The 24,682-nt window shown below is 44.2% G+C and overlaps 1 protein-coding gene across 12 annotated transcripts in view; it reads left to right on the forward strand.

Annotated features, from left to right (window-relative positions):
- Positions 1 to 4,504: 4,504 nt before the first annotated feature.
- SLC43A3 (solute carrier family 43 member 3) overlaps positions 4,505 to 24,682 on the forward strand; it is a 52,424-nt gene continuing 32,246 nt past the window's right edge. The window contains exons 1-2 of one of the 12 annotated variants that reach the window (XM_081904980.1): positions 5,489 to 5,569; positions 6,763 to 6,830. Coding sequence is in view for 5 of the 12 variants with exons in the window: in XM_081904970.1 (XP_081761096.1) it covers positions 21,386 to 21,391; positions 21,876 to 22,020 (151 nt within the window). In the remaining 7 variants the exon portion in view is untranslated. Of the gene's footprint in view, positions 4,527 to 5,450; positions 5,570 to 5,821; positions 5,966 to 6,762; positions 6,831 to 16,005; positions 16,326 to 16,356; positions 16,377 to 19,674; positions 19,826 to 21,252; positions 21,459 to 21,875; positions 22,021 to 24,682 lie in introns of those variants that run through there. The other 11 variants (XM_081904981.1, XM_081904975.1, XM_081904970.1 and 8 more) reach the window with 11 other exon arrangements.

Consider the following 24,682-nt stretch of genomic DNA (forward strand, 5'->3'; position numbering starts at 1 on the left):
TTGTTTCATGTTAAAGGCAAACAGATTTATGATGACATAACATTTATTTGGTCCCTAAATACTTTTCCCATAATAAATCTTTCAGTCTTTAAGGTATTGTAAGACTCTTCTTGTTTTCAGTACTTGGTGTTCATTCTGGGGCTGCTTCATGCATAACTTCTTTTTCAATATGAAAAAACACCCATGCATCATGGAAAATATGCGCACATACACATACCCTCTTGAATGAGCTCAGTAGCAGGTTTGCTTCAGTTACAGGATTTTGCAAGCTGTAAGGATGCTTCACACATTGAATCAATGATTTTCATGTAGGAAATAGGATGTGCCAACAGTACTTCTCTACCTATTATCATGTAGGGAGGAACACGTGTATGCCTTTTCATGGCAACCGCAGTCCTGCTATGTGCTCATGAAGTGAAATAAACATGCATGAACTCTTCACACTTAATAGTGGATATATATCTCCTATATGAAAGGGAGATGTGTGAAGCAGCTACAGTCATTCCCAAATATATAAATTCCTTCCAGTAGCACCTTAGAGACCAACTAAGTTTGTTATTGGTATGAGCTTTCATGTGCATGCCCACTTCTTCAGATAACAAATACGGTATATGTTATGATTGCAAAACAGGCACATGTGCAATTTTCACCCATGATGGTGCAGGGGACTGCAGAGCATATGCTATTGTTGTATGTCTGGCTCACAGTAGCAAGACCAATGCACTTTGCTACCTTAAGGTGAAGCACAGGGCTGCCCCCACATCAACCCATGGCACGTACAGAAGCCTATTGGTTCAGGACTGGTAGCTGAATCTTATTTCTGCACTAGCAACAGAACAGTGTCCTCTACTACCCATGAGAGAATCAGGCTACCTAAGGGGGTGCAGAGTATTCTTGGCGACAAAGTTCTGTCCTCCAAGACTACACTGCCACTTGCTCACTGCTCCAGCACATGCCCTAATGCAACCATAGAGGCCAGCATGCATCATAGGAGCATAGCAATGTAGGCACATCATGCAGAGTGGCTGCCAGAGTGCATGGGCTGGCCCGGCTCCCTGTCTGCTTGCTTCTGGGTTCAGTGGCTTTTCTGCAGTGATGTATTGGGAGAATGTGACTTGGTGAGACAGATAGCCCAGCTCAGCAGTGGAAGCAGCTGTGGCTTTCAGTCAGAATGTGTCAGGTTTTCAGCACCAGAGCCAGTAAGGAGAGGTTTTTTGCCCATCCATGTTGCTACTGATAACTTAGCGAGCTCCTCTGAGAACCAAAGTGGATATGATGAGGGCATCTGTTTATAGATGTGTCTGTTCTGACCACACACACATATAAAGGGAGAGTGAATTCTGATTTTAACTTCAAGAAGCATGTGGGCGAGGGAAATTGGATCCTCCCAGGCAGTGCCTCTCCTATTGCTACAGACACTTTTCTCTTAGGCTGTGTTGTACACATTATGGTTTACTTTGACTGCACTGCGCTCCCACTGCTGGTGCTTGAAGCTGAGCACACATGATGTTAGCCACAATGCATCTGAATCCTGCAGCTTCTTAAGGAATACTCCTGTCTGATGCACTTCCCCTTAAACCAGCTTCCATTTGATGAGAAAAAAAGAAAGCTGAGGTTAAGCAGAGGGGTGTGCATTGCATATATGCAGCAATGCGGTGTGGGGAACGAAACCAGCCAATGTTATCCGGGATGAAGAAACCTCTTCAGTGTACACAGCAATTTAAGAAAGTCAGTTGCAGTGAGGAGGGAAGCTACCTCACTGCTTTTCAAGGCACCAATGTGTACATAGCCATGAGGTGGGCTTCCTTCTGGTATTGGAGCTGGAGAGGGGGAGTGCTTAAGGATGGATCACAGCTCTCAACTATATAAAAAAATTAAAATAAGAAAAAATGAATACTGCAGCAGTGATCACCTGTCCAGGTGAGCCCCAGCATGCTGGCTTAGCTGCTAACATGGGGGAGGTTTGCCACTGCCACCATAACCTGCCATGCCCTGAGTGGCAATTCCCCCCACCCACCCGGGTCCCTGGACTACAGCCCTGAAATCTAACCCTCACTGCAACACTAGGTCTGGAAACATGGATTGTGAACATCACATTCAGTCCTCAAAGTGGAGTAGTAAAATCCAAACCATACTGACATCAGTATACATTCTAGATCAGCTGGATTAATCCCTTAATAAGTCTTGCCCCCACATAACATCAACTGTTCTTTTTGTTAAAGGGAGTAGGACAACCCAACTTCTGAATCAGCTGAGAATTTATTCTTTCGTTACCTGCCCCCTCCACCAGTATTCAAATCGTTCTGGAGGTTATTTACTTATTTATTGATTACAGGTTTTTTGCTTTTGTTTTAAAACCCACTGGATTCATTTATGCATTATGCACACTACTACTTCAACAGATGTAAAATTGTATATTTCATTCAGGTTTCCTAACTATAAAAAACTTTGCAGCCTCCATAATTGACTAGTCAAATGGTTTGGCCTTCTCTCCCATTTGCAATAAGGTGTGGTCCTCTTTTTGGTGAATTATTTAAAGAACACAGGTCTCATATTATATACAATAACAAGGTCATTAGCTGCAGTGAGGTAGGTAGAAATGCAGATGTAACCCTCTCTCCAACACACTATCACAGTTTAGTGTGAAACTGAACACAGGATGGGGTTACACAGGTTAAGAATCAGGAATGTGAATATGAGAGGTGGAGATGTGAATATAGGAGCAGGCATAAGGTTTAGCCCCCACTTGCTGGTATCCCCTTTTATACACACAGAGCCAGACCTACCATTAGGCAGAATGAGACAGCTGCCTCAAGTGGAAGATGTCAGGAGGTAGGTGCACTCCCACCTCCATTCCCGAGTTTCCTAAGCAAGTTGGTCCTGTAAGCTGTGTATGGTGGAAGATGTTGTCCCACCACCAATGTTGAAAGAAGATTCAGCTGGCAGTCCTGTCAGGTTTTTGTATGTGGAATGGGTGCATTACCATTTTGTTCTTTGCCTTAGGCAGCAAAATGTTTTTGCCTAGCCCCACATATATAAGTGAATGCTTGCTAGGCAAAGTGCTGTATTTGATACTATTGTGGTGAGAGCAAAACATACCCTTCACCAGGTCACATTGGGTGACCTGGCTCTCACTGAAAAGGGTTCCATTAAGGGTTGCGGTGCACTTTCCCAGAGATCTCCAAAGTATACTATATACAATAGGGATAATGCTTTTGTGTTCATGTCTGGATGTGGTTTTCCAATAGGCTTCTGCTTGTCCAATATGGGAACAGGATACTGGACTTGACAGCCTTTGGTCTGATGCAGCTTGTCTCATCCTATCATCTATCTATCTATCTATCTATCATCTATCTATCTATCTATCATCTATCTATCTATCTATCTATCTATCTATCTATCTATCTATTATTCATTCATTCATTCACATATATTTATAGCCACCAATAACAATAGTTCTCTGGCTGGTTAACTCTTAGATTACCTGCCACACACTCTGCCCATCATAACCACTAGCATTTTCTTAGCAATTCAAAACATACTCAGCTTTTCTGCTCAACAAAAACTGCAAGCTCAAGAGGCTGGCTACACATTACACACACCAAGCCAATAAACAGACATGTGTATACTGGGCTCTGATCATTGCACATTCTGGAGCCTCCCCAAAGAAAGATACAGAAAATGTGGGCACATTACAGGCAAACCTACAACAAATCAGGGGCCACTGGTCACTTTTATCTGGCTCTCCTTGGTTTATCTCTCCTTATCTGCTTTCCTGCGTATTTTCCTGTACAGTTACTTCCAACTTGGGAGAACTTCACAGAGTTCTCAGCAGAAACCAGTTTATGTAAAAGCAGATGAATCACAAGGATAGCTCAGTCGGTAGAGCATGAGGCTCTTAATCTCAGCGCCATGGGTTCAAGCCCCAAACTGGGCAAAAGAATCCTATATTGCAGAGGGTTGGACTAGATGACCCTCATGATCCCTTCTAATTGTACAATTCCATGAGTCTATGAATCGCGGTCCAAGTTTTTCCAGCCTGTTAACGAAAAAGATTCAATTAGCATGAAAAATGCAGAGTGCCAGGTTAGCAAGTTGTAACAGTATTTCAATACCATATTGACAATTCTGATTTGAGAGCACCCAGAGGATAAACTGGATCTCACTAAAAATTGTTCTCCCATCTCCCTTTGCACAGCTGGATGCTCTTTCCCCTCCTTTCCCAGCAGTTGGTGGCTTGCCAGATTGCCTTTCAAGTGAATTAAAGGGAGGCTTTTTTGTAACAGTTATATGTACTGCAGTTATTGTATCATTGTTTTTTGTGTTGTGAGTCACTTTGGCACATGCGTGTAGGAAACTGGCACACACAGTTATCAAAACAGCAAATCCTCACTTGCTTTTCCTGGGTGGGGTGACAGAAGTATGATCTTTAGATAGTACTGGGTCTTCTACACATGCAGCAGAACTACATGGTAGGACATCAAATGTGGAGGTGGTGAAATGCTCTGTATGACTTCTGGCAACAGGTATGGGACTCTACTTTTGAATACTTCTCCCTGCCCTCCAGTTTGAGCAAAATGAAAACAAGAAACTAGCACACCAGGAAAGCAGGACTACAGGCGGAGTGAGGCAGCTGCCTCAGGTGGCGGATTTGGCAGGGAAGCAAAGTGTTATTTATTATTGTAAGGAGGGGGAAATGGCCTCCTTTCTTTTTTGCCTTATGTGCCCAAAATTACTTAGGGGAGAGTTAGAGCGTTTGCTTTATGAGCTGACGGCTTCAGGCTCAATCTCCACCATCTCCAGGTAGGGCTGAGAGAGATCCTGGTCTGAAATCCTGGACAGCAGCTGCCAGTCTGTGTAGACAATACTAAGCTAGATGGACCCGATGGTATGGCACAGTAAAAAGCAGCTTCTTATGTCTGCTTCAGAGAGCAAAATGTATTGGATCAGGGTTTTCCAAATTTGGGTCTGCAGCTGTTTTTTTGGACTACAATTCCCATCATCCCTGACCACTGGTTCTGCTAGCTATGGATGATGTAGTCCAAAAACAGCTGGAGACCCAAATTTGAGAAACCCTGTATTGGATCGAGGGCGTCACGAACAGTGGTTCAAAACCAGCACTGTTGTGTTGCTGCTCCGGTCTGTTGTTGTTGTTGTTGTTGTTGTTGTTGTTGTTAGCGATCATCTGAAGTGGCCTAGTTCATTTTGTCACACCGGCACGCCGCCACTCCATTTCTGACACGTGTCTCCCCCCCCCCCCCAGCTAAATCCCCGATAGGGCTGCAGGAGCCTATATATAGGGTTCCCGGAGGGCTAATGGCGAAAAGCGCGGCCGCTTTGGCGCGCCGCAGGTGGCGAGGAGAACAATCCCTTTCATCTGGCGCGGCCCAGGGGGGCGGGGGCTGGTCCAATACGCGGCTCCTGAAGAGACGGCGAGCGGGAGAGGCGTGTCTCCGCGCTGACGTCAGAGCACCCCGCGCTGCCTATGGAGGACACCCGTGGCGCGCGGCCAGGGCTGCACGACCCACCGCTATGACAACAGTCGGCCGGCCGGATTGACGCGGGCAGGGTGAGTCTCTCCGCGGGAGCAAATGCGCGCGGCTTCCTTTCATGTGGGGCTGGGGCGGGCCTGTCTCCGGGAGCCTCGTGCGAGCAGGGGAGGGGGAGTAGGCAGGGAGAGGCGGCCACCCAATCGGCGAGGGGCCCCGGGGGGGCAGGGCGGGGGCGGGGCCGGTGACTGACACCTCCGGGCGCGTGGGGAGGGAAGGGGAAAGTACCTGCAGCTGAGGGAGGTTGCCAGCGCGTATACGTGCAGGTGAGAGGAATAGTGGTCTCTTCCAAGGGGGGGGGGCACGGATAGTGGTCTCTTCCAGAGCAGCCTGTCCTTTGGCCACACGGGGCTAGTCGACGTCCCCCTCTTCGCATTGGACTGAGTGGAAGAGGGGCCTTGAGCCTTAGGAAGGAGGTATGTCTGGAGCGCCAGGTGCCCCCTAAAAGCGCCTATTTGTCAGAGGGATCTTGGAAGTTGGTTGTTCTCGGCGCAATGATATTTGAGCATGCCTACCTTGAATGCATCCCCGGCGACTTCTGAATAAATGAGCCACGTGTCGGGCCGCTACTACTGCCCTGAAAATGTGGGGAGGGAAGCAGCCTCGGCGCTTCCCTCCCCAGTAGTTGTGAGGAAGTGTTTGTATCCCACGTGTTGTGCATTTATTTAGGTTTCTTAATTGTCCTGTCTCCAGGGTAGGTGTCATTACTGAAAACAGATGAATAGGCCAAAATCTCGACCCAATATAAAATTCTACAGAAAATTAAAATAGCCCCCATATCTGTCTCTCCTCTGAAAAGAAAGCCAAACATGCACTATTTACAGCACACCTGGAAATTGTTCCGTGTTGTGGTTTGGGGATGCTGAAAGTCAACATCCTTGACTAGCATAAGTACCGGTAGATGTGGAATTCATGGCAGATCTGGCTCTCTAGAGAAAAGCTGGCAATACTAGCATGTATCCTTTGGAGCAGGTGAGTATCTGGTGGTGTTCTAGACCCCTGGAACAAGGAGGAAGAGTTTTTGTTGTGAAATATTGAGGTAGGAGGATTCTGGGTAAAGACAGGCCTTGCTCAGAAGTGGTCTCTGGAATCCCAAGAGAAGCTCTTTAGTGGGAGACAAGTGATTTGTTTTGCTTGCTTTTCAGAGTTGAAGATAGAGTAGGCCATTGAGTAGGGCATATGCACTCATCCCATTGTTATGTCTGACAAACAGGTTTTGCAGCATTTCGTATTGTTTCAACAACTGTTTGACCAGAGGCAACAGTGGGACAAAAGCAATATGTGAGTACAGTGGGACTTACTCCCTTGTAAGTGTGTGCAGCATTGAAGCCTTATTCCTCTTTTCAAAACCAAAAAAGCACTGCCTCCAGCATTTATCCGAGGTCCTGTCCACTGTTTGTGGTCCTGAAATGGCAGGCAAGGAGATAATGAAAAGACTCAGTCTTTGTCTGATATCTGCAGACTTCTCTCTTGCCTCTTTTTCTTGCTCATAAGCAAGAACACATGGTTTTGTGCCCTACTGAGGTCTGCTGAATCATATATTTCGCAAAGTCCTCATTTTATCTTCCACTTGCTCAATTATTACCTAAAAGTTTATACAGGCCCTGCAGTTTGTGCTGCTCAGGAAATGGACAGTGTCGTCTGTGTCTATGCCTCAGGTGGTCAGAAACTGCACAGAACCTTGTCTTTTTATTCATTTAACCAAATATCCAAGCACCTCCCTTTTGTAGCAGCAGGAGAACAATTTGCATCAATTACTACTTTCTAATCTATTTGCTGGGATGAAAATGGAATTAAATGCGAGTATGGTCTATTAGAGCAGTTGTCAATTCCCCTAGACTTGTGTTTCCTTTAGGTCCTGTCCACTGCTTGTGGACATTTCTGAATGAACCTTATGCTTCTGAGCATGAGCTAACTTCCCTCTTTGAAAAGAAAAGGAGAAAGCTCTCTCCTGGGATGGCCAAGACCTTGAGGAAACCGCAGGTATAGTTAAATTAGGCAGTGTTTGTTTTTCCTTAGGTCGTATTTTAAAAACATGTTTCACAGCTACTTGTACATTTACTTGCTTTAGAAAGCCAGAATGCTGTGAAATGTGCCTGGGCCTTCCCTTCACTCCCTCCTTTGCAGAAACAAGGTGCACTTGGATGTGCAGGCATGCATACACAAGAGTGTAGTGCATATTATTAGGTGTGTGGCAGGCTGTGCAAATGTGTGTTCAACTGTTGGTGGTACTAAGTGTAGAGAGAGATACTGTAGTTTTGTATTCTCCCAAATGAGTGGTCAGCAAGTGGAACCTGCAACAAAATGTTGCAATGTGGTGTGCCAGCTAACCTTTTCTAGGATACTCTGTTCTATTCTCTCTCTTTAACTGTAAGCCAGCATGTTGTGCCTACTGGCCATGCTCAGTCCTCACTGAACACCCCCCCTCCCTGTGTGTGTGTTTACCCTTCATCCCTGTAGGGCTTTCCCTCTAAATATTTTTCTTGTACTGCTATAAACCTTGGGTTTTCCCCAAACCTGTTTGTGTGTGTGAATGTTGCCATTTTGACTATAAAATCAGTTTGCTATTAGTTTATAGGTTACACTGTAAAGACACGTGAGTACAAAACAGTCACATTGACACTACTGTATTGCAACATATTTCACCCCATTCTATAAACAGAATGCAAGTGTGGTGAGACAGGGTTGCCATATTTCAAAAAGTAAAAACCAGGATACCCCAAAAGTATCAATTCCACCTTTGAAAGCCCTAGGTGAGATGCAAAAGAGGAGAGGGTTTCTGTTGAAAAGGGGATTTCAGCAAGGGTGAGAAAAGCTCTTCTGTGAGATAATTAAAGCTGTAGGCCATTTTCTCTTTTTGATCTGATAGCCATGACAATATGTTGTGAAATCAGAGTTCCTGTGGAAAGTTTTATTCTTGTTGACCCAGGAGATGGGGGAGTCTGAAGCTTGATAAATGTCCTTACCCCCACTCTGCTGTTTGGAAAGTCAACATAGCAGCTGAAATTAGCAACAAGGATAAAATAAATGAGGCCTGGAGCTAGTCAAGAAGCAAATCCCTAGTGGATTTGACCTTGGCTATCACTGAAGATAAGAGCCATAATAAACTTTTAAGGAGGGTTAGTTAGTTTGTTTTACTGTGTAGGTCTGATCCCACATCTCAGAATCGCTGAAGGGCAGCAGTAAGGCTATTGCCACCTCTTATTAATTTTGGGTCGATAAGATATCTCAGTATTGTCACAGAAAGGGGACTTCCAAGAGTATCACACAACTACTAAAATGTAATTGGAATGAACAGTGCAATCCTATATATGTCTCCCTGGAAGCAAGTGCCACTGAGTTCAGTGCAGTTTGCTTCCATGTAAGTGGGTGTAGAATTGCTGTCTTTGTTGGATATTTTATAGTTTGAATTGACCTTAAGTCAATTTAGCCCTGTCTTTATACTCCAATCCTAAGTGCACTTACTAGGAATTTAGGTTGTAATATACTCACATACCTGGACATAGGTCTCATTAAAATCAAGGGTTTACTTCTAGGTAGGCATGCATAGGATTGTACTGCAAGTCTCAATGAGCTCAACAGAATACACTTCGAAGTAGGCCTGCATAGGATCCCTCTCTGCAGATAATTTTGATTTTATTGCTGCCTCTATGAGGAGAATTGATATTCTGCAGAGGAAAAGGGTAGGGCTACTCGCTCAGCTGGTTTAAGACAACAAGATTCTCCCTAACCATAATTCTGTCTCCTTAAGGAATTGCTATGTAAATAGAGGTTAGAGAATTCTAACTTTATTTGCAGCACTCTTGCCAAGCTGCAATTCCCAGGACTATTTTTCAGCAGCCAGACTCACCTCAGCTGGCCAGTTAAAAGGGTATCAAACATACAAGGAGCTGCCATCCCTCTTTGCCGATATTGTGTGCTACCCTTCCCCAACACCTCTCTTTACACCTCACCCACCTGTCTCCCCACAGCCCACTTCAAGCCCCTCACCTCCTGCTCCACACCTGCTTTTTAAAGGAGAGGAGAGGTGCTTCACAGTGTGGCTTGCTAAGTTTGCTGGATTTGAGTTAAATGCTTTGCTGAATCAGAGCCTTTGGTTGTTGCTTAGCAGCATACCTACTGACCAGCAAGGGCATTTTGTTCAATGCATTTCTACTCATGACCTTCGTGTCCCTCTTTCTACTCATGACCTTCGTGTCCCTCTATTCTGTTTTATGTAGTTAATTATTCACAAATTGAAAGTGAATTCTTCCCAAACTCAAATCAATTAATGATCTCTTTTTATGTTACACTGCATACATCTTAATGGTTCTGTTCCTTATATTAGAATGCTTCAAGGCACCAATTTTTAAATTTTATTTTAGTCTTAACATGATCAGCAACTTTTTTTGACTATCATGTTCTTCTGCCTCAAACACCTGACAAGCAGAAAGTCTGCCGGTGATTTTTTAAAAACAAACAAACAAACAAACAAGGAGATACAAGGTGATGAGAAAAAACTTTATCTACTTATTGGCAACATACCTTTTTACTGTACTTTACTGTACAAATATAGGGTCAGTAAAAAAAGAAAATGGAGACCTGGAAAGCCAGTGATATGGGCAGATGCCTAAGAGGGCTTGTACTTCATGAGGAGGAGGAGCAAGACTGATTTTGGAGAGAGAGTCCGTCTCTGTAGCACAGAAGGGAGCTCTGTATGGAATGAGAGGACTATGAAGTGTTTCTGAGAGGGGGAGGTGTGCATTGTAGCACCATGAATAGGCTGTTTATAATCCAAGGAAACCAGTCCCTGGGGTCATATGCTGGACAGTTTTGGTCTGTTCCAGCAGTGTCCTGCTTGGCATTTAATGAGCTAGTCTTTTATATCCAAAAGAGATGTGAATTTGGACTGGCGAAGAGGCTGATGGTAGAGAGTTTGCCTTCAGCCCTGGTATCCACAAGCTGTACCTCATTTCCCCTAAAGAGACCATAAACTGTACTCTCCCAGGGTGAGTTTGTTTGTTCTGCCTACAGGTCCAATATTCTTTTGGGGGGTAAATCTGGGTTGTCTTTTCTCTCTAAATGCAACTTACTATTGTTCTTGTATAAATGATTATCCCCTCATAAACAAACAAGAGCTTTGTTATGCATAGTATAGGAACATCTGAAGGTTTCTGTTAGGGTTGCCAACATTCATACCAGCCCTGTTCCTGACAATTTAACTGCAGTCTAATGAGCAGAAATTTAACAACTTTTCCTGACAAGGAGGCAAAAGTAATGAGGAAAGCTCCACTTGGTAACATAGCCTCCCTGCCCCCCCCCCCGGCTACCCCTACCAAGAAGGGAACAGGGCCCTTAAAAAGTTGGCAACCCAGCATTTCAACATGTCTTACTTGCAATGTAAGTTATGAAATGAAATGAAATGAAATGAAATGAAATGTATGTCCCTATTACTATTTGATTTACACAATACAGTACTAACAAAACAGAGAAGTGGAAGAAAATGCTGAAATTATGGTTTGTGGGACACAGCCCAAAAGAAGCATCCCCTCCCCTTCCCCAAAGATGACCGAGGAACTGATTCTGCTTCCGTTGGGATTGCTGAAATGCAGTGCACCTGAGTCTGCATTCCTGAATGACTGTCTCAGGTGCATAAGTAGTGGCCTTGGGGCTTTGTGTGTGCGTGCCTGCGAACGTTTAAAATAGAAACAATCAATCTGTATAATGAGGAGCCTCTACTGTAGCTTTCCCAGATAATTCCAGATAATTTACCGCAAAAGTATTCTTGTTTTACAGCCCCACTGACTGTTCATGGTTTAAATGACAAAGTACTGTCATCAGCATGTTGCTCTTTATGTCAGACTTAATCCGCTGCTGCTCCTATACCTTGCACACAGATTCTGTTTTACTTTGTGATTAGATTCCTTTCAGTCTTCCTTCCCAGCCGTGCAGCCTTATTACCTCTTCTCTCTTAGGCTTTTTCTGCAAGCAAAACAATCTGGGTGATTATGATGAATGCATTTCAAACACCTTCCTTGTCTCCCTTCCTCCGCCACCTCTCAAAACTAATGGGTGGATCTGGTTAGTTTTTCTTCACTGCTTTATAGCTACAGCCTTTTTGCAACTCAAGACAAAACAGACACCTGCCACATGTATTGGTTAAAATGGTTTGTACACTAGGATGTTTTCCTGTTCCTTTAGCCCAATTAAAATGGATGTGAGCAGTGATAAAACATGGTTGTGCTGCTATACAACTCCCATGCATTTTAAAGGGCCTTGCACAACAGAGCCTCTCTATCCGTTGTGACATAATATGTTGGGAGATGGGGGATCTGTGTATCTCCAGATTTTGTTGAACTCCAGTTTCCACCAGCTCCAGCTGACATGTTCAGGGATGATGCGTGCTGTAGTCCAGGAACATCTAGATGGCCTCAGGTTTCCCACCCCTGCTCTAGAGATAGTCTCATAAGAAATTAGTGCTAGCAATTACTTGGTTAACAGCAGGCAGAGCCATCAGGTTCCAAACATCTTAGGAAAACTCATCATTAATGATTCTGTGATATGGCATATGTAATTGCATCGGACCTCTCCAAGAGACCATTTTGTTAAGAATTTCTTTTCTGTGCACATTACCTGTTGATAATCCACACATATTGTTTAGTTATCTGTTAACCTGAAAATATATGCACCACAACTGAGAAGTTACCCATTCTACAATTTAAACACAGAGTATACACACTGCGTGAAAATTTAGTTAGGGTTGTCATACGTCCAGATTTTCCTGGACATACCAGGAATACTGAAGTTGGAAGCAGTGTCTGGGCAGAAATCGGTGAAATGTCCTGGAAAATCCATATGGCAACCCAGGCCGGCAATGTCGTTTTTGCTGATATTTCTTTAAAATAGTTTAAAAATGCAAAAACACAACAACTTTTGTGTTTGGATTTTCACCTTTTGAAATGTGACAACCCTGGTTTAGTCATCTGTACGGTACAGGAAAGGTGTGCAGTGGAAAAATCAGTAAAAGAAACAGTATGTTTCTAAAATACTGGGGCTCCATTATGCTTGGAAGTTACGTTTTCCACCTGGAGACATTGCCCTCTAAACACAGAAATGTGGTGGTTAGGGTTGCCAACTTCTTTTTGGACCTGGGCTTCTCTGGACAGATTTCTAAAGGGCATATGTGCTGCTGCCCAAAAGGGCCTGTTTCTTGTAGCTACCAGCTCTGCCTCTGAGAGTTGTGGCCAGGTTTCACCTGCCCATGAGGCCAGATGAGGTGACAGTATCCCTGGGGGCAGCAGATCCCAATGTCAATCTTTCTTGCCCACTTGTTCCTCATGTATATCTTCACTCACTCCATCTTCCCTGACAGGGAGGGAGGAGACACAGGTTAGCCTCAGGCTGGCTCTGGTTGTGGCAGGCCAGGAAAGGGGTTTGGGAGACAAATCAAGCACACAAGGCAGTTTATGTAGGAAAAAGTGCTACCAGAAGTATCCTTGTCCAGGACATTGAGGACTGTAAAAGAACTAGCACCTTGGATTGTGCCTGGAAACTAACCTGTGGTCCAGACCAGTGCAGTTTTTCTAGCACTGCACAAACTCTGCAGTCCATTCCTGACCACTAACCAAGAAGCTGTGATTCTGGACCAGCTGCTGTTTCCCGTTTTCAAGGGCAGAACCAAACAGTCTGGCTGTAAGGTTGACCATGGATTTCATACACCCAGCTGTTACAGACTTCCACAGTTACTTGTGATCCACAGAGTTAAATGTAGCATACCACCTATTTTTTTGTGACTACTAGGTGTTTGACAAGTTCTCTGTATTGTATTTCTGCCCCCCACTGTGAGTTTCATACTCCCCCCACCCCAGTACTTAGATAACACTAATTTATCAGCTAACATATAAGGTCACCTATGAAGGAAGTACACCTTTTTTGTCCTTCTCAGTGGGTTCTGGCAGGATTTACCGTACACTACCAAATTATATAAAGACAATATACTTGAGGAAAAGGTATTTAATAAAAAAAAACTAATTTACTTCAAAACTTCAAATAATATCTGCATATGGTCAGTGCTATTTTTCTAGAAAAAGAGGTGCCAGAACTCACCATGAACACATCCCTTGTTCTCGTAGAATGGCAATGGTGCCCATCTGAGAGGTGTCAGAACTGAGTTCCAGCTGAAAAAAGCCCTGCATATGGTATAAGTGCATAGAATAAAGACCAAAAACACAAAATTGTCATCATTGTAATTAACAAATACATTTTAAAAACTTTTTAAAAAGCCATAATTGAGCATTTTCCCTCTATAAGGAATCTTGCTCAAAATGATTTTATGTACTTATGAAATCTACATTAATGTGTATGTAAATAAATTGTATCTCATCTATTAGGACACGCTGCCCTTCTGAGGTGATAAACACTTGAAAATAACAGCGACTGCAGTTTAATCATTAATATTAACATAGTAACTGAAAACTATCAACAGCTAAAAACCTTCAGGCATAGCCCATTAATTAATCAAGTGCAGACTGGAATAAAAACATCTTCAGAGATTTCTTTTAAAACATAAATAATGAAGCAATAGTACGTGTTTTCATGGAGAGGAAGTTCCAAAGGTGTGGGGCCAAAAGGTCTAATATCTGTTACCCAGCAATCTAACAGCTCCTACTGACAGGCTGGAGATCAGGGTAGTCCTTGGATAACCTGATCCCAAACTGTTTAGGGTTTTAAAAGCCAAAGCCAGCACATTGAATTGACTTGGAATCAGTGCAGAATAGGCAGGGCTGGTCCACCCATGAGGCAAGGTGAGGCAACTGCCTCGGGCAGCAGGATCCCACAGGGGCAGCAGATCTGGCTTTCTATGCATAGTCTGCTGCTGCCGCCACCATCTCAATGACAGCAAAAACTGTGGTGCACTCCGTGGAGGCTGAATCTGTCACCTCCTCAACAGCTCCTCCTATGCTGGCTCTAGAGTGGCCTCTTGGCTAATAAAAGGTGCTACTGGTCTCCTCCCCCCATTGTTCCTAATGTAAATCTCTCCCCCCCATCCTGCATGTAGATCTTCACTCACCCCTTCCTTCCTAGCAGAGTCCCCCCACCATTTTGTGGTTTGCCTCGGGTACCTAAATGTCTTGGCCTGGTCCTCAGAATAGGTTGAATATGATCTGAATGCCTAGATTAATTTGATGCATAGCAATAGAAAAGAGAAACTCCTGACTGCAATATTAAAATTGACTGGAAAATGTGCAGTAGACATTGTTCCATCCATGCCACCACATTTTTATGCTTCACCTTGATCACTGAGGTCTTCTGATGGGACATAGGAGGCCAACCCCAGTTCAGCTGGCCTTCATCACGACCTGAGACTATAGCGTGGCAGACCTTGACCTGCAGAACTCTTTGCCAGTAGAGGTTCAGCAGGAGTAATCTCTGCTCGCTTTTAGACATCTTCTGAAAAACAGGCTTTTCGAACCTGAGATTTTTTTTTGCCAATCAGCTTGTATGCCTGGTGTTTTTCTTGTTTTTATTATAGTATTGTATTTTTAGTTTGTATGCTGCCTTGCAATATTTTATATGAAAGTATGCTTATACATATTTAAACAAAATAAATAAAAAGTGTATTCTTTTGTTGGTGTATTTTAATATTGTGCAAGGAGGCACTGTGTTCAGTGGACAAAGTGACTGAGGCCAGTCCTTACCTCTCAGCTTAACCTACCTCAGAGGATTAAATTAGAGTGAGGGATGGGGAAGGTCTTGTATGCTGCTTTGAATTCTCTGGAGGAAAAGTGGGATATTATTTAATAAATAATATGCCTGCTCTATTTTCTCGGGTCAAGCAGGTCTTGTCAGGTTTTGAAGCACTATACTAACCATTAAATAAGCATTGTGTTTCTCTGGAGATGCTAATAGGATGTGTGTGGGGAGGGGGTAGGATTGTGTATCCCATGCATAGACAGTTTATTATGCCACAGGGGGAGTGTGTGTCCCATTGACACTTTAACCTCAGATATATGTGTTGTCTGTCCCTAAACTGTGGTAAATTAAACCACCCTGGACCAAAGTGCAGGCATCACTCTGCCATCCCAGCTGCACAGTTGTAAAAAATCCCGACGTGACGGAAAGGTTAACAGCAAAATTACTGAGGGAATCATAATGATTTTAGAAAGTGTGACCTACAAATGCTGGCATAGTCGGTGTCAATAATGACACACAATCAGTGCTGTGGGAAAGGGAAATCCAGGCATATGGAAAGAGTGATAGTTCTGGGCCAAAGTTAATCTTTAGTGCTGGAAAGCAACTCCTTTGGCATAATTAAGTGGACTTTTCACAAGCCTTTGCAATAATGTACCTCCATTAAGGGTCCATTAAGGAAGTTAAATAAACAAGTGTAAGGTGCAAAGTCTCGTTAGGAATTAAAAGGTCTTTCTAACTGTAAGCGGTAGCAGAAGGTGCTTGTCCCTGCTTCTTGGAGTGGGAGCAGCGCTAATGGCTTGGAAGACACAGGCATGCCCCCCCCCATGAGATTTGCTTAATGGCACACATGCGGGAGTTCAGCTAAAACAGGGGGGGGGCAAACTTTTTTCAAAGAGGGCCATATTTGATGAACATATGTGAGGGCCGACCAAAGTAGTGGAGCTTTTTTAAGGATTTTACCCCAGGAAATAAACTGCCACAGGGGCTGGGGCTGGATTAAACCGACCGGCGGGCCAGATTAAGCCCCCAAATGGACTTAGGACATGCCTGAGCTAAGACATCCAGATGGTGGAACGTGCAGCGCAACGGAAGACACAAAGCAACGTAGGTACATCTCCAGCTTTGAAGAGAGGCTAGTGGTCTTCTGAGGTGCATGTAAGTTTCCCCCAGGTTTAAGTCAATTGGCATGTTACAACTGTAATTCTTACTGTGTACTAGGAGAGTGATGTGGTTTTGTACAGAAAAGCTCCAAGTGCAACCAAAGTGGGCTGTCTTCTGTCCCTCATTTCCATGACAAAACTGTTAAGTCTAAACATACTGTTGCTTGGTAAACTGATGCACGTGTACCATTCTCTGTAGGGCTCTTAAGGCAGAAGGGATTGCACCACCTGTGTAGTAATCAGGAAAATGCAAATATCCTGGAATTGTTGGTGTGGAGATATGGGTGGAGAAGTAGAGTGGGCATCTTGCTGCATATTTATTTAGTGGAAGATATATGCATTAAGTTCTAAGTTGCAAATATGAAGCAGCCTAACCCCTTGACTTTTTGTTATCTAGTTTGTGATGCTTGCAGTCTGGGTTATGTTGCGAGCCCATGCGCTAAACCCTGTCCTTGGAGCCTACCCGCCAGGAATGAGACATGACAACAATGTATGGGCTTAAATTAGGCCAAAACTTTATCAAATTTCAGATGTAGGAACCTTGGCTTAGGCCTTGGAAGGTATCCCTCTCATAGGCTGAGGATGTGCAGGGCAGTCAGGTGTTGTGGGAGGGGACTGTAAAGCATGAACTTACACAGTGTGCCCTCCCACTTCGCCGAAGCTGGCAGTTTGACTGTATGCTGCTGCTCCAGCACCAGTGACTCCTGCAAGCAACCCTTTCACGGATCCTGCTGACGCTGCCGCATGGGGGTGCATGCAGATGCAACCCACATCTCAAAGATAGACTATAGAATACTGACCAAGGCCCAAAACCGCCAAAGTTGTGACAAATTGCTACGGGGAAGGCAAAACCTGCCAATGCAGGGAAATTCCTTCCCGGTTCTGAACACAGCAACCATCTTACAACTATAGCAGCGCCCGCTGACCTAGGAAGCAAGAGGTTAGCCTGCAAAAGAAGACCGTGCTATATTTTAGGGGGTGGGGTGGGGGGTGAACCTGGAAAGAAAACAAAGTGAGCCTGGGCCTAAGAGCATCGGCCTTTTTCCGACCCTCACCTTGCCCCCAGCCTGCAGCCCATTGACCCGTTGAGATGGGGACGGGGAGATGGCAGCCCTGTAGCCAAGGCGGGTGGCACCCTGGTCTCTGGAACCACTGCACGATGTCGCAAACCTCTGGCCACCTCTTGGAGGGGGTGAGCAGTAATTGTGTTCTGTGAGGGCAAAAGAGAATATCTGGAGAATTTTCATGACTGAGTTGCAACAAAGTGGCCTTGATGGTAGCTGTCACTCCTTTTAAGTAGGTCTGTGTGACAACAAAGAGCAGATCATGGAAAATAAATGGTGAGCTGGATGCACACTCACAGGCACAAAAGATTATTAACTGGCCCTTCACTATATAGCGTAGACATGGTGAACCTTTGGTCTGCCAGGAGTTGCTGAAGTACAACTCCCATTATCCCTGTCCATTGGCCATGCTTGGGAGTTGTAGCTTAGCAATGTCTAGAGGGCCAAAGGTTACTCACACTTGTCTTAAAGAGTGAAGGGTTGCATTGTTCCCCTCCTCCACACATCCACACTATGTAGTCTCCGTTACGATAGTTCATAGCAAAGCACCAAAGATTGTGTACACAAATTCAGTGTTTTTTAATTCATTACCTTGGTAGATTAACTTAAAACTTTATTTGGTCATCATTATGTCTCCTTTGGAAACTCCTCTGTAAGAGGGTTAGGATGCCCATCACACACCATGTTAATACAGTCCTACTTCTTGAAGTCCCAGTGCTGTGAAAAGTCGAGATAGTATGTAGTTTCTGTGGAAAAGGCAGAGTTTGCAGATCTTCATCTCTGAGATACCTGGACCACTTTGGAATCCAAAATAGCTTGGATCCAAGGCAGTCTAGGGTGTAGTTGCCTAGCTCCAAAGCTCTGGAACAGTGTTAGAATCTTGGGAAGTCTCCTAAGGTGTTCTTAAAATATATATTTTGTAACCTTGTCCTACTTCTTTATTAACTGAAAACACCAAACACAAAAGAGGCAGGAAGTAGGGGAGGGATTCTGTGACTTGCAGTTCTAGCTGCCAGTCAGGGTATGAATTTTACCAGGTCTCTCCTTTCACTTCCAATTGCACTGCTTTTGGGAGGAACTCATCCACCTAAATCCTAACCAATTTTGTTGCTTTGTGACTTTAGGGCAAATTGAGCAGTAAAGAATCTAGGACTTTGTAAAGCCTCAAAGACTTGTTTTGTTCATTCCTTCTGTTTTGATTTTACATTATCTTTGAAAATCAATTAAAAATGCAAAAAATATACTGATTTTATTCAAAATTCCCTAACCTCTGTATCTATCCTTCTGCAAATGTTTCAGGGAATGTACCTTAAGGGCACATTATGTGACATGTTTCTACAAAGTACCCACAAAACCATAGGGCAGGGCATCAAACCTTTTAAAATTATTTCAAACTTGTCATCTAATGGAGGTGAATTCATGTAGTACTGACTAGCAGATGTACAAGGGCACAGCTATAATTCTTTTGTTTATGGAAAAATATATGTAGCTGTGCCCTTGTGCATCTGCTATGTGGAGAGCTGAGCCCTCCAACCCATTTGAGCTTGACATCTCATTTTAATTTAAACAATCCCAAGAGAAATAGCAGGAAGCTAAAGGGGCGCATCCAGCAGTAATTCATTGGTGACCTCTAAGGCAAATGCTATTAAGATCATAGCCTTGTAAATGAAACTGGAGGAATTTCTGCAAGAGGTTCTCTTCTGCCTGTGGGATCCTTTGTGGGCCACAGTGTCAGGCCAAGGCATTTTGCTGCCTGAGGCAGAGTGGCAAAACAGCACCCCTCTCCCAAGTCAAGGTGCCTAGTATTCAAGGTTGGTTGAGTTATTTTGGCACCTGCAGCAGAAAATCCCGCAAGTACAGTGGTACCTCAGATTAAGAACTTAATTCGTTCCAGAGGTACGTTCTTAACCTGAAACTGTTCTCCGCTGCAACTGGAGGAACTATTTCTGGGTTAGCGGAGTCTGTAACCTGAAGCATCCGAGGTACCACTGTACTTCTCCCTGCCCCACTCCCCGGCATGAAAAAAATTACCATAATAAATTAAGTAACTAATTTGTTGCCCATTTATGATTCTCTGTCAAGTGCTGGGGCTGGCCCAGCCCATCATTACATAACTAGGTTGCTAGCCTAGTCAAGTGGCTGAGATAAGGAGCAGAGGGATTGCAGACTTCTGGGTCTGGGTAGATAGGAACGGAGAATTTGTCTACTCCACATATTGTAGACCTAAGGGAAGGGTGTGGAGAAGCAGCAAAGCCAGGGGAAAGTTTTGGCAGTTGTTAGATTTGCGGGGCGTTAGCTCTGTTGAGCATAAGGCATTCTGAACCTGCTCAGAGCACCTCTGCATACATGCCAACTGCCCCTCGTTCTGTTCTAGCCCCTGGTAAGTGCCTATTTTTGTTTTGCTGGGGAAATGCCTTATTTGAACTTTGTTAGGGGGAGTTCCTAGATATGCCATCCTTTTGAGTTTCAGCTGCCTACTCCAGGTCTGCAGAAATGGGGGAGGAGGGGGATGCATCTTGCCTCTAGCATACATCCATGTAAATTAGGGTGGTGAATCCTTTTTTAAAAAAATCTGTTGAGGGTCCAAATTCAGTGGGGGGAGGCTCTGCAAACCAATGGTGGGTGGGTTAGTATTCAAATCTGTGTGAAGCTGGAGCTGCCCCTTTTCTTTCTTTCTGCCACTCCTTTCTCTTTCCCTCCTTTCCCCCTCATCTTCCTCCTCCTTGCCACCTGCATGGTGCTTATGCCAAGAGCCACAAGTTGCCCTCCGCTGATGTCAAAGCATGCTTGTGTGCACCAAGGTCCTGTGCTATTTTACATACACACACTGCAGCTGCGTAAGGTACTTTTTTGAACTGTTGATACCATATTGCAGGACATTTTTAACCAAACAATCCAACACCCTGCTGATTTTTGAATCAGAGAGGCTCTTGTAGAGTTGGTTGTATGTTGCTTTGGGTTGCCCTGGCCAAGATAAAGCAACTAAGAAATATAATAATAAACATAAACATAAACAAAAGCAGTAGATCTGGAGTAGAGCTTTTCAGCAATGTGTAATTTCATCTGTAAAATGTTGCCCCTAGCAACTCTAGAGTTCTGCAGTTGTGCCATATAATTGCCAACCATTGAAGAATCAAGCTCCTGTTCAAATTAAGCCCAGAGTTCAGGGTTTTTCAATTTTCTAAGAAAAAGGTCAGCATTTTGGGGAACAAGATATTGAGCCATAAGCTTTAAGGAAGGTGTTACATTTGTAAGCTAGAGGTTTTGGCACCCCTTTCACACAGTTTGAGCACCAAATGCTGGGTCACACTTAAGAAGACCTGCACTACAGGAAGGTCTTCTGGGGTCATTTTATGTGGTGAAATATTCTTCTTTTCCAGAGATAAATTCCAGCATAGATCAAAATGTGCATTTCACCACTTGTGAAGTGCACCACATGTATTTAATTTATTTCATGGGTGAGGAAGTTGCCGTGTACCTCAGCTTCCCATGAAGTGTCCTGGTATCTCACAGGAAAAAGCCAATGCTGTGTGAAATATCTGGGTAGAAACTGAGTAAGGGACAGATCTGGGGCAGCAGCTTATGCATGGATGTGACAGTACTGGTGAATATGTGTCAGTGTACCCATCACAAGTGCCATCGTTTGTCTGACTGAGAGGTAACGTTGACTTCTTCCACCAGAGGATCTCCTCTTTCAACATTTGTTTCCTTCCTCTAGGGAAGGAGGGAGGAGACATAAGGGAGGAGAGAGATTCTGGGCATTCTCTTAAGTTGCATGTGGTCCCAGTCCAGTGTCTGCTTCCTGTTGTTCATTATTCTGCTGACTGGACCTGCCTTCATTGGCAAAGCTCTCACTCTCTGGAGGCAGCTGTGTGTCTTTCGGGTCCTGTCTGAGAGTGGCTTGTGGAAAACCATGTCACTTCTGAGACATGAGGCGCATATGCAGGTCAGCAGCATCTCTTGCCCCTCTTCACTCTCTGGCAGGTGTCCAGCCCATGAGAGCTTAGCCAAGGGTAAGATTTTTGTGGGGAAAATATGAGCAAGTTTTGAAAATAGCCGAATGATTCTAAGGGGAACCAGATGCTGTGAGGCATGAAGGAACAGAGATACGTATTTGGGAGATTGAGAATGACTCAGGAAAGTGAGGGGAGGTGATCAAAGAGTAAAAAGAGTCCTTGCTGAGACTTGAGTGGGTAATAAATATAACTGAGGGATGCAGAGAGGTATCGAGGTGTGTGGTGACATGGTAGAGGAAGAAATGAGATTAAGCAAGAATCTGGAGGAAGCAATTTAGCAAGAGTGGGAGAAAGGCATTGCTTCCTACCCCCATCCTCAAAGAGTCTGTAGTGTGTCCACTCTTTAAAAAGCCAACCTTGGACCCAATGGAATGCAACAGCCATTGGCCAGTTGCTAACCCTGCATTTTTCTAGATGGTGGTGAGGGCAGTGGTGGAGCCACTACAGCTGCTTCTGGAGGAGACAAATGGTCTAGATTCATTTCAGTCTGGTTTCACATCTGAGTTTGGGACTGAACCAGGCTTTGTTGCCTTGATGGATGACCTTTATCAAGAAAAAGGTAGGGGACTGCAACCCCGCTTCTTTTGCTGCATCTCTCAGCAAGTGATTCACCTGGCCTGGTTCTGCAGGCTGGTTATTGGGGGCACTGTTCTACAGTGGTTCTGTTCTTACTTACAGGGTCATGTCCAGAAAGCAGCATGATGGGGAGACTGCTTCTCAGCCCCATGACAGTATACAGTCCTGGAGGGCACTCTGTTCTCCCCAGTGCTGTCCAACATCTATATGAAGCCATTGGGAATGGTGGTTTTGGGGCAAGGTCTCATCAGTATGCTGGGGATGCCAAGCTCTGTTTCTCCATTACATCTGACTCAGGAGAGGCTGTGAAAGAGTGGTGGACTGAATGAGGCCAATAAGATGAGTCTGAACCTTGTGAAGACAGAGGCCTTGTGGGAGAACAGTTCTCACATTCAGACAAAAGGCTAGCTTCCTGTCATGGGTGGGGTTGCACCCCAACTAAACAAACAGGTCCATACTTTGGGGGTACTCTTTGAGTCAGTATTGTCACTTGAGGCTCAGGTTGCCTCTGTAGCTAGGAGTGCCTTTTATCAACTTTGCCTGGGATGTCAGTTATGGTCATGCCTGGATAGGGATAACCTGGTCTCTCTGGTTTATGCACTGGTAGCCTCAATACTTGATTATTATAACATGCTGTATGTGGGGCTGCCTTAGTCTGGAAGCTTCAGCTGGTGCAGAATGCTGCAGTCAACAGTAGTTTGGTGGCAGGAACAGACTACAGTGGTACTTGGGGTTACAATACGCTTCAGGTTACATACGCTTCAGGTTACAGACTCTGCTAACCCATAAATAGTACCTTGGGTTAAGAACTTTGCTTCAGGATGAGAACAGAAATCGTGCAGTGGCAGCGCAGCCGCAGCAGGAGGCCCCATTAGCTAAAGTGGTGCTTCAGGTTAAGAACAGTTTCAGGTTAAGAACGAACCTCCGGAACAAATTAAGTACTTAACCCGAGGTACCACTGTACTGCCAACACATGGTGCTGGTGTTAAAAACACCCACCCTGGCTTCCTGTCTGCAACTGGGTCAAATTAAACAGGGTTCTTGTACTAGTGTACAAAAAGCTGAATAACTTAGGCCCAAGATATATTATGGCCAAGCTTACCCTGCATACCCAAGTTGGTCACTAAGGCCATTGTGTGGGGGGAGCACTATTAGTGGTTCCCTATGGGCCAGAAGCATGACATGCCAATGAAGAGCCATGCCCCTTCAGTGTTGTGGGCCCAACTCTATGGCACTCCCTCCCACATCTGAGGCACTGCCCCTGCTGAGTTTGGACTCCTGGTCAAAAATCTTTAATTTTTGTTTATTGGAGGTTTAATTATGTTTTTAATGTTGTACATTGTATATTTTATTATAAGCCACTTTGAGACCCATGTGGTGAAAAGTGGTACATAGTTTTAACAATAAATAAATGAGTAAATATTGCCCTACTTTGGCTTTTCGAGTCCAACTGCTGAGTGGTGTGAGAAGAAAACAAGACAAATAAAGGGCAGGCATGTGTAAGATGTTTTGATTTGGGTTGATGAACTGATAAGTGAAAGGAAGTGATGCTTACTAGCTCTCTACTAGTCTGTTTACTATATGTTTCCAGTAGAATAATTCATCCTTGGGTTTTTATTTAGCTGTTGACAATATCCTCCTGACTTGAGACACCCTATAGTGAGATCAGTATCCCAAAGGGAGTCTGTTGCTCTGGTACTCCTCCCTCACATCCTACTCAGCATGGTCCCAATGTTTATAGTAGAAGAAGCCTGCGTCTCTATTTGAGCAGCGAGTACCTGGATCAAACTAAGTCTAGCCCTGTGGAGCTGGGTCCCAGTTCTCTTCTAAGTGATTGAGATGTGATGTAGTTTATTTACCAGCCATTAAAGCTCAGCTTGGGTAGTTAATTTAGGTGGAACATGTTGATAGGGCTTGGATTGAACGGGCCCCAGAAATGTGGAACATTATTTTTAACATTTACCACCACCCACAGCTGAGAGGGAACAGGCTTTTATTAAAAGAATGTGTGATTAATGATTCACAGACAAAGCTGCAGCTATGAAGGTTATACAATGCAACATGCCCCACATCCACACACACACTTACTTTCTCTCTCCATATGCAACCCACCACAATAACCAAAGACCAAACCTATCTCTCTGCTTATTATACAGCACTGAAGAAATACCATGGTGATGAGCTTGCCAGCAAAAGATAGGAGGATGGTAGAAATATAGATAAGTGAGGGGATAACTGGTGGCATAGGCACATGTCAAGCAGGAGGATAGGTGATTGACAGAAAGTTGGGTGTCTTAAGTTAAACAGATGGCAGGATGTGAATCTGTGAATGTTGGAGGGAGTTTGAGAGGGTGCATTCCTGTTTAGCAATGATCATATGTGCAATCAATTATCACGTGTAACTGCACAAGCTCATCTTTCATGCCTTCTTACCCTTGTCACACTTTTCCATCTCTCTGTAATCTCTCCTGCTGCCAATAGTCTAAATGTAAACTGTAAGCTTCTCAGGGCAGGGGTCTCTCTCTGTTAAGTGAAGAATACCCTGATGGCACTATAAAGATGCATTATTATTATTTTGTTACAATGACTTGTCTTTGCTTGCTTGAACTGTACAGGGTGTGGATTCAAAACTCAAAAGCATATTC

This window comes from Podarcis melisellensis (assembly GCF_964234715.1).
Source record: "Podarcis melisellensis genome assembly, chromosome: 1".
NCBI lineage: Eukaryota > Metazoa > Chordata > Lepidosauria > Squamata > Lacertidae > Podarcis > Podarcis melisellensis.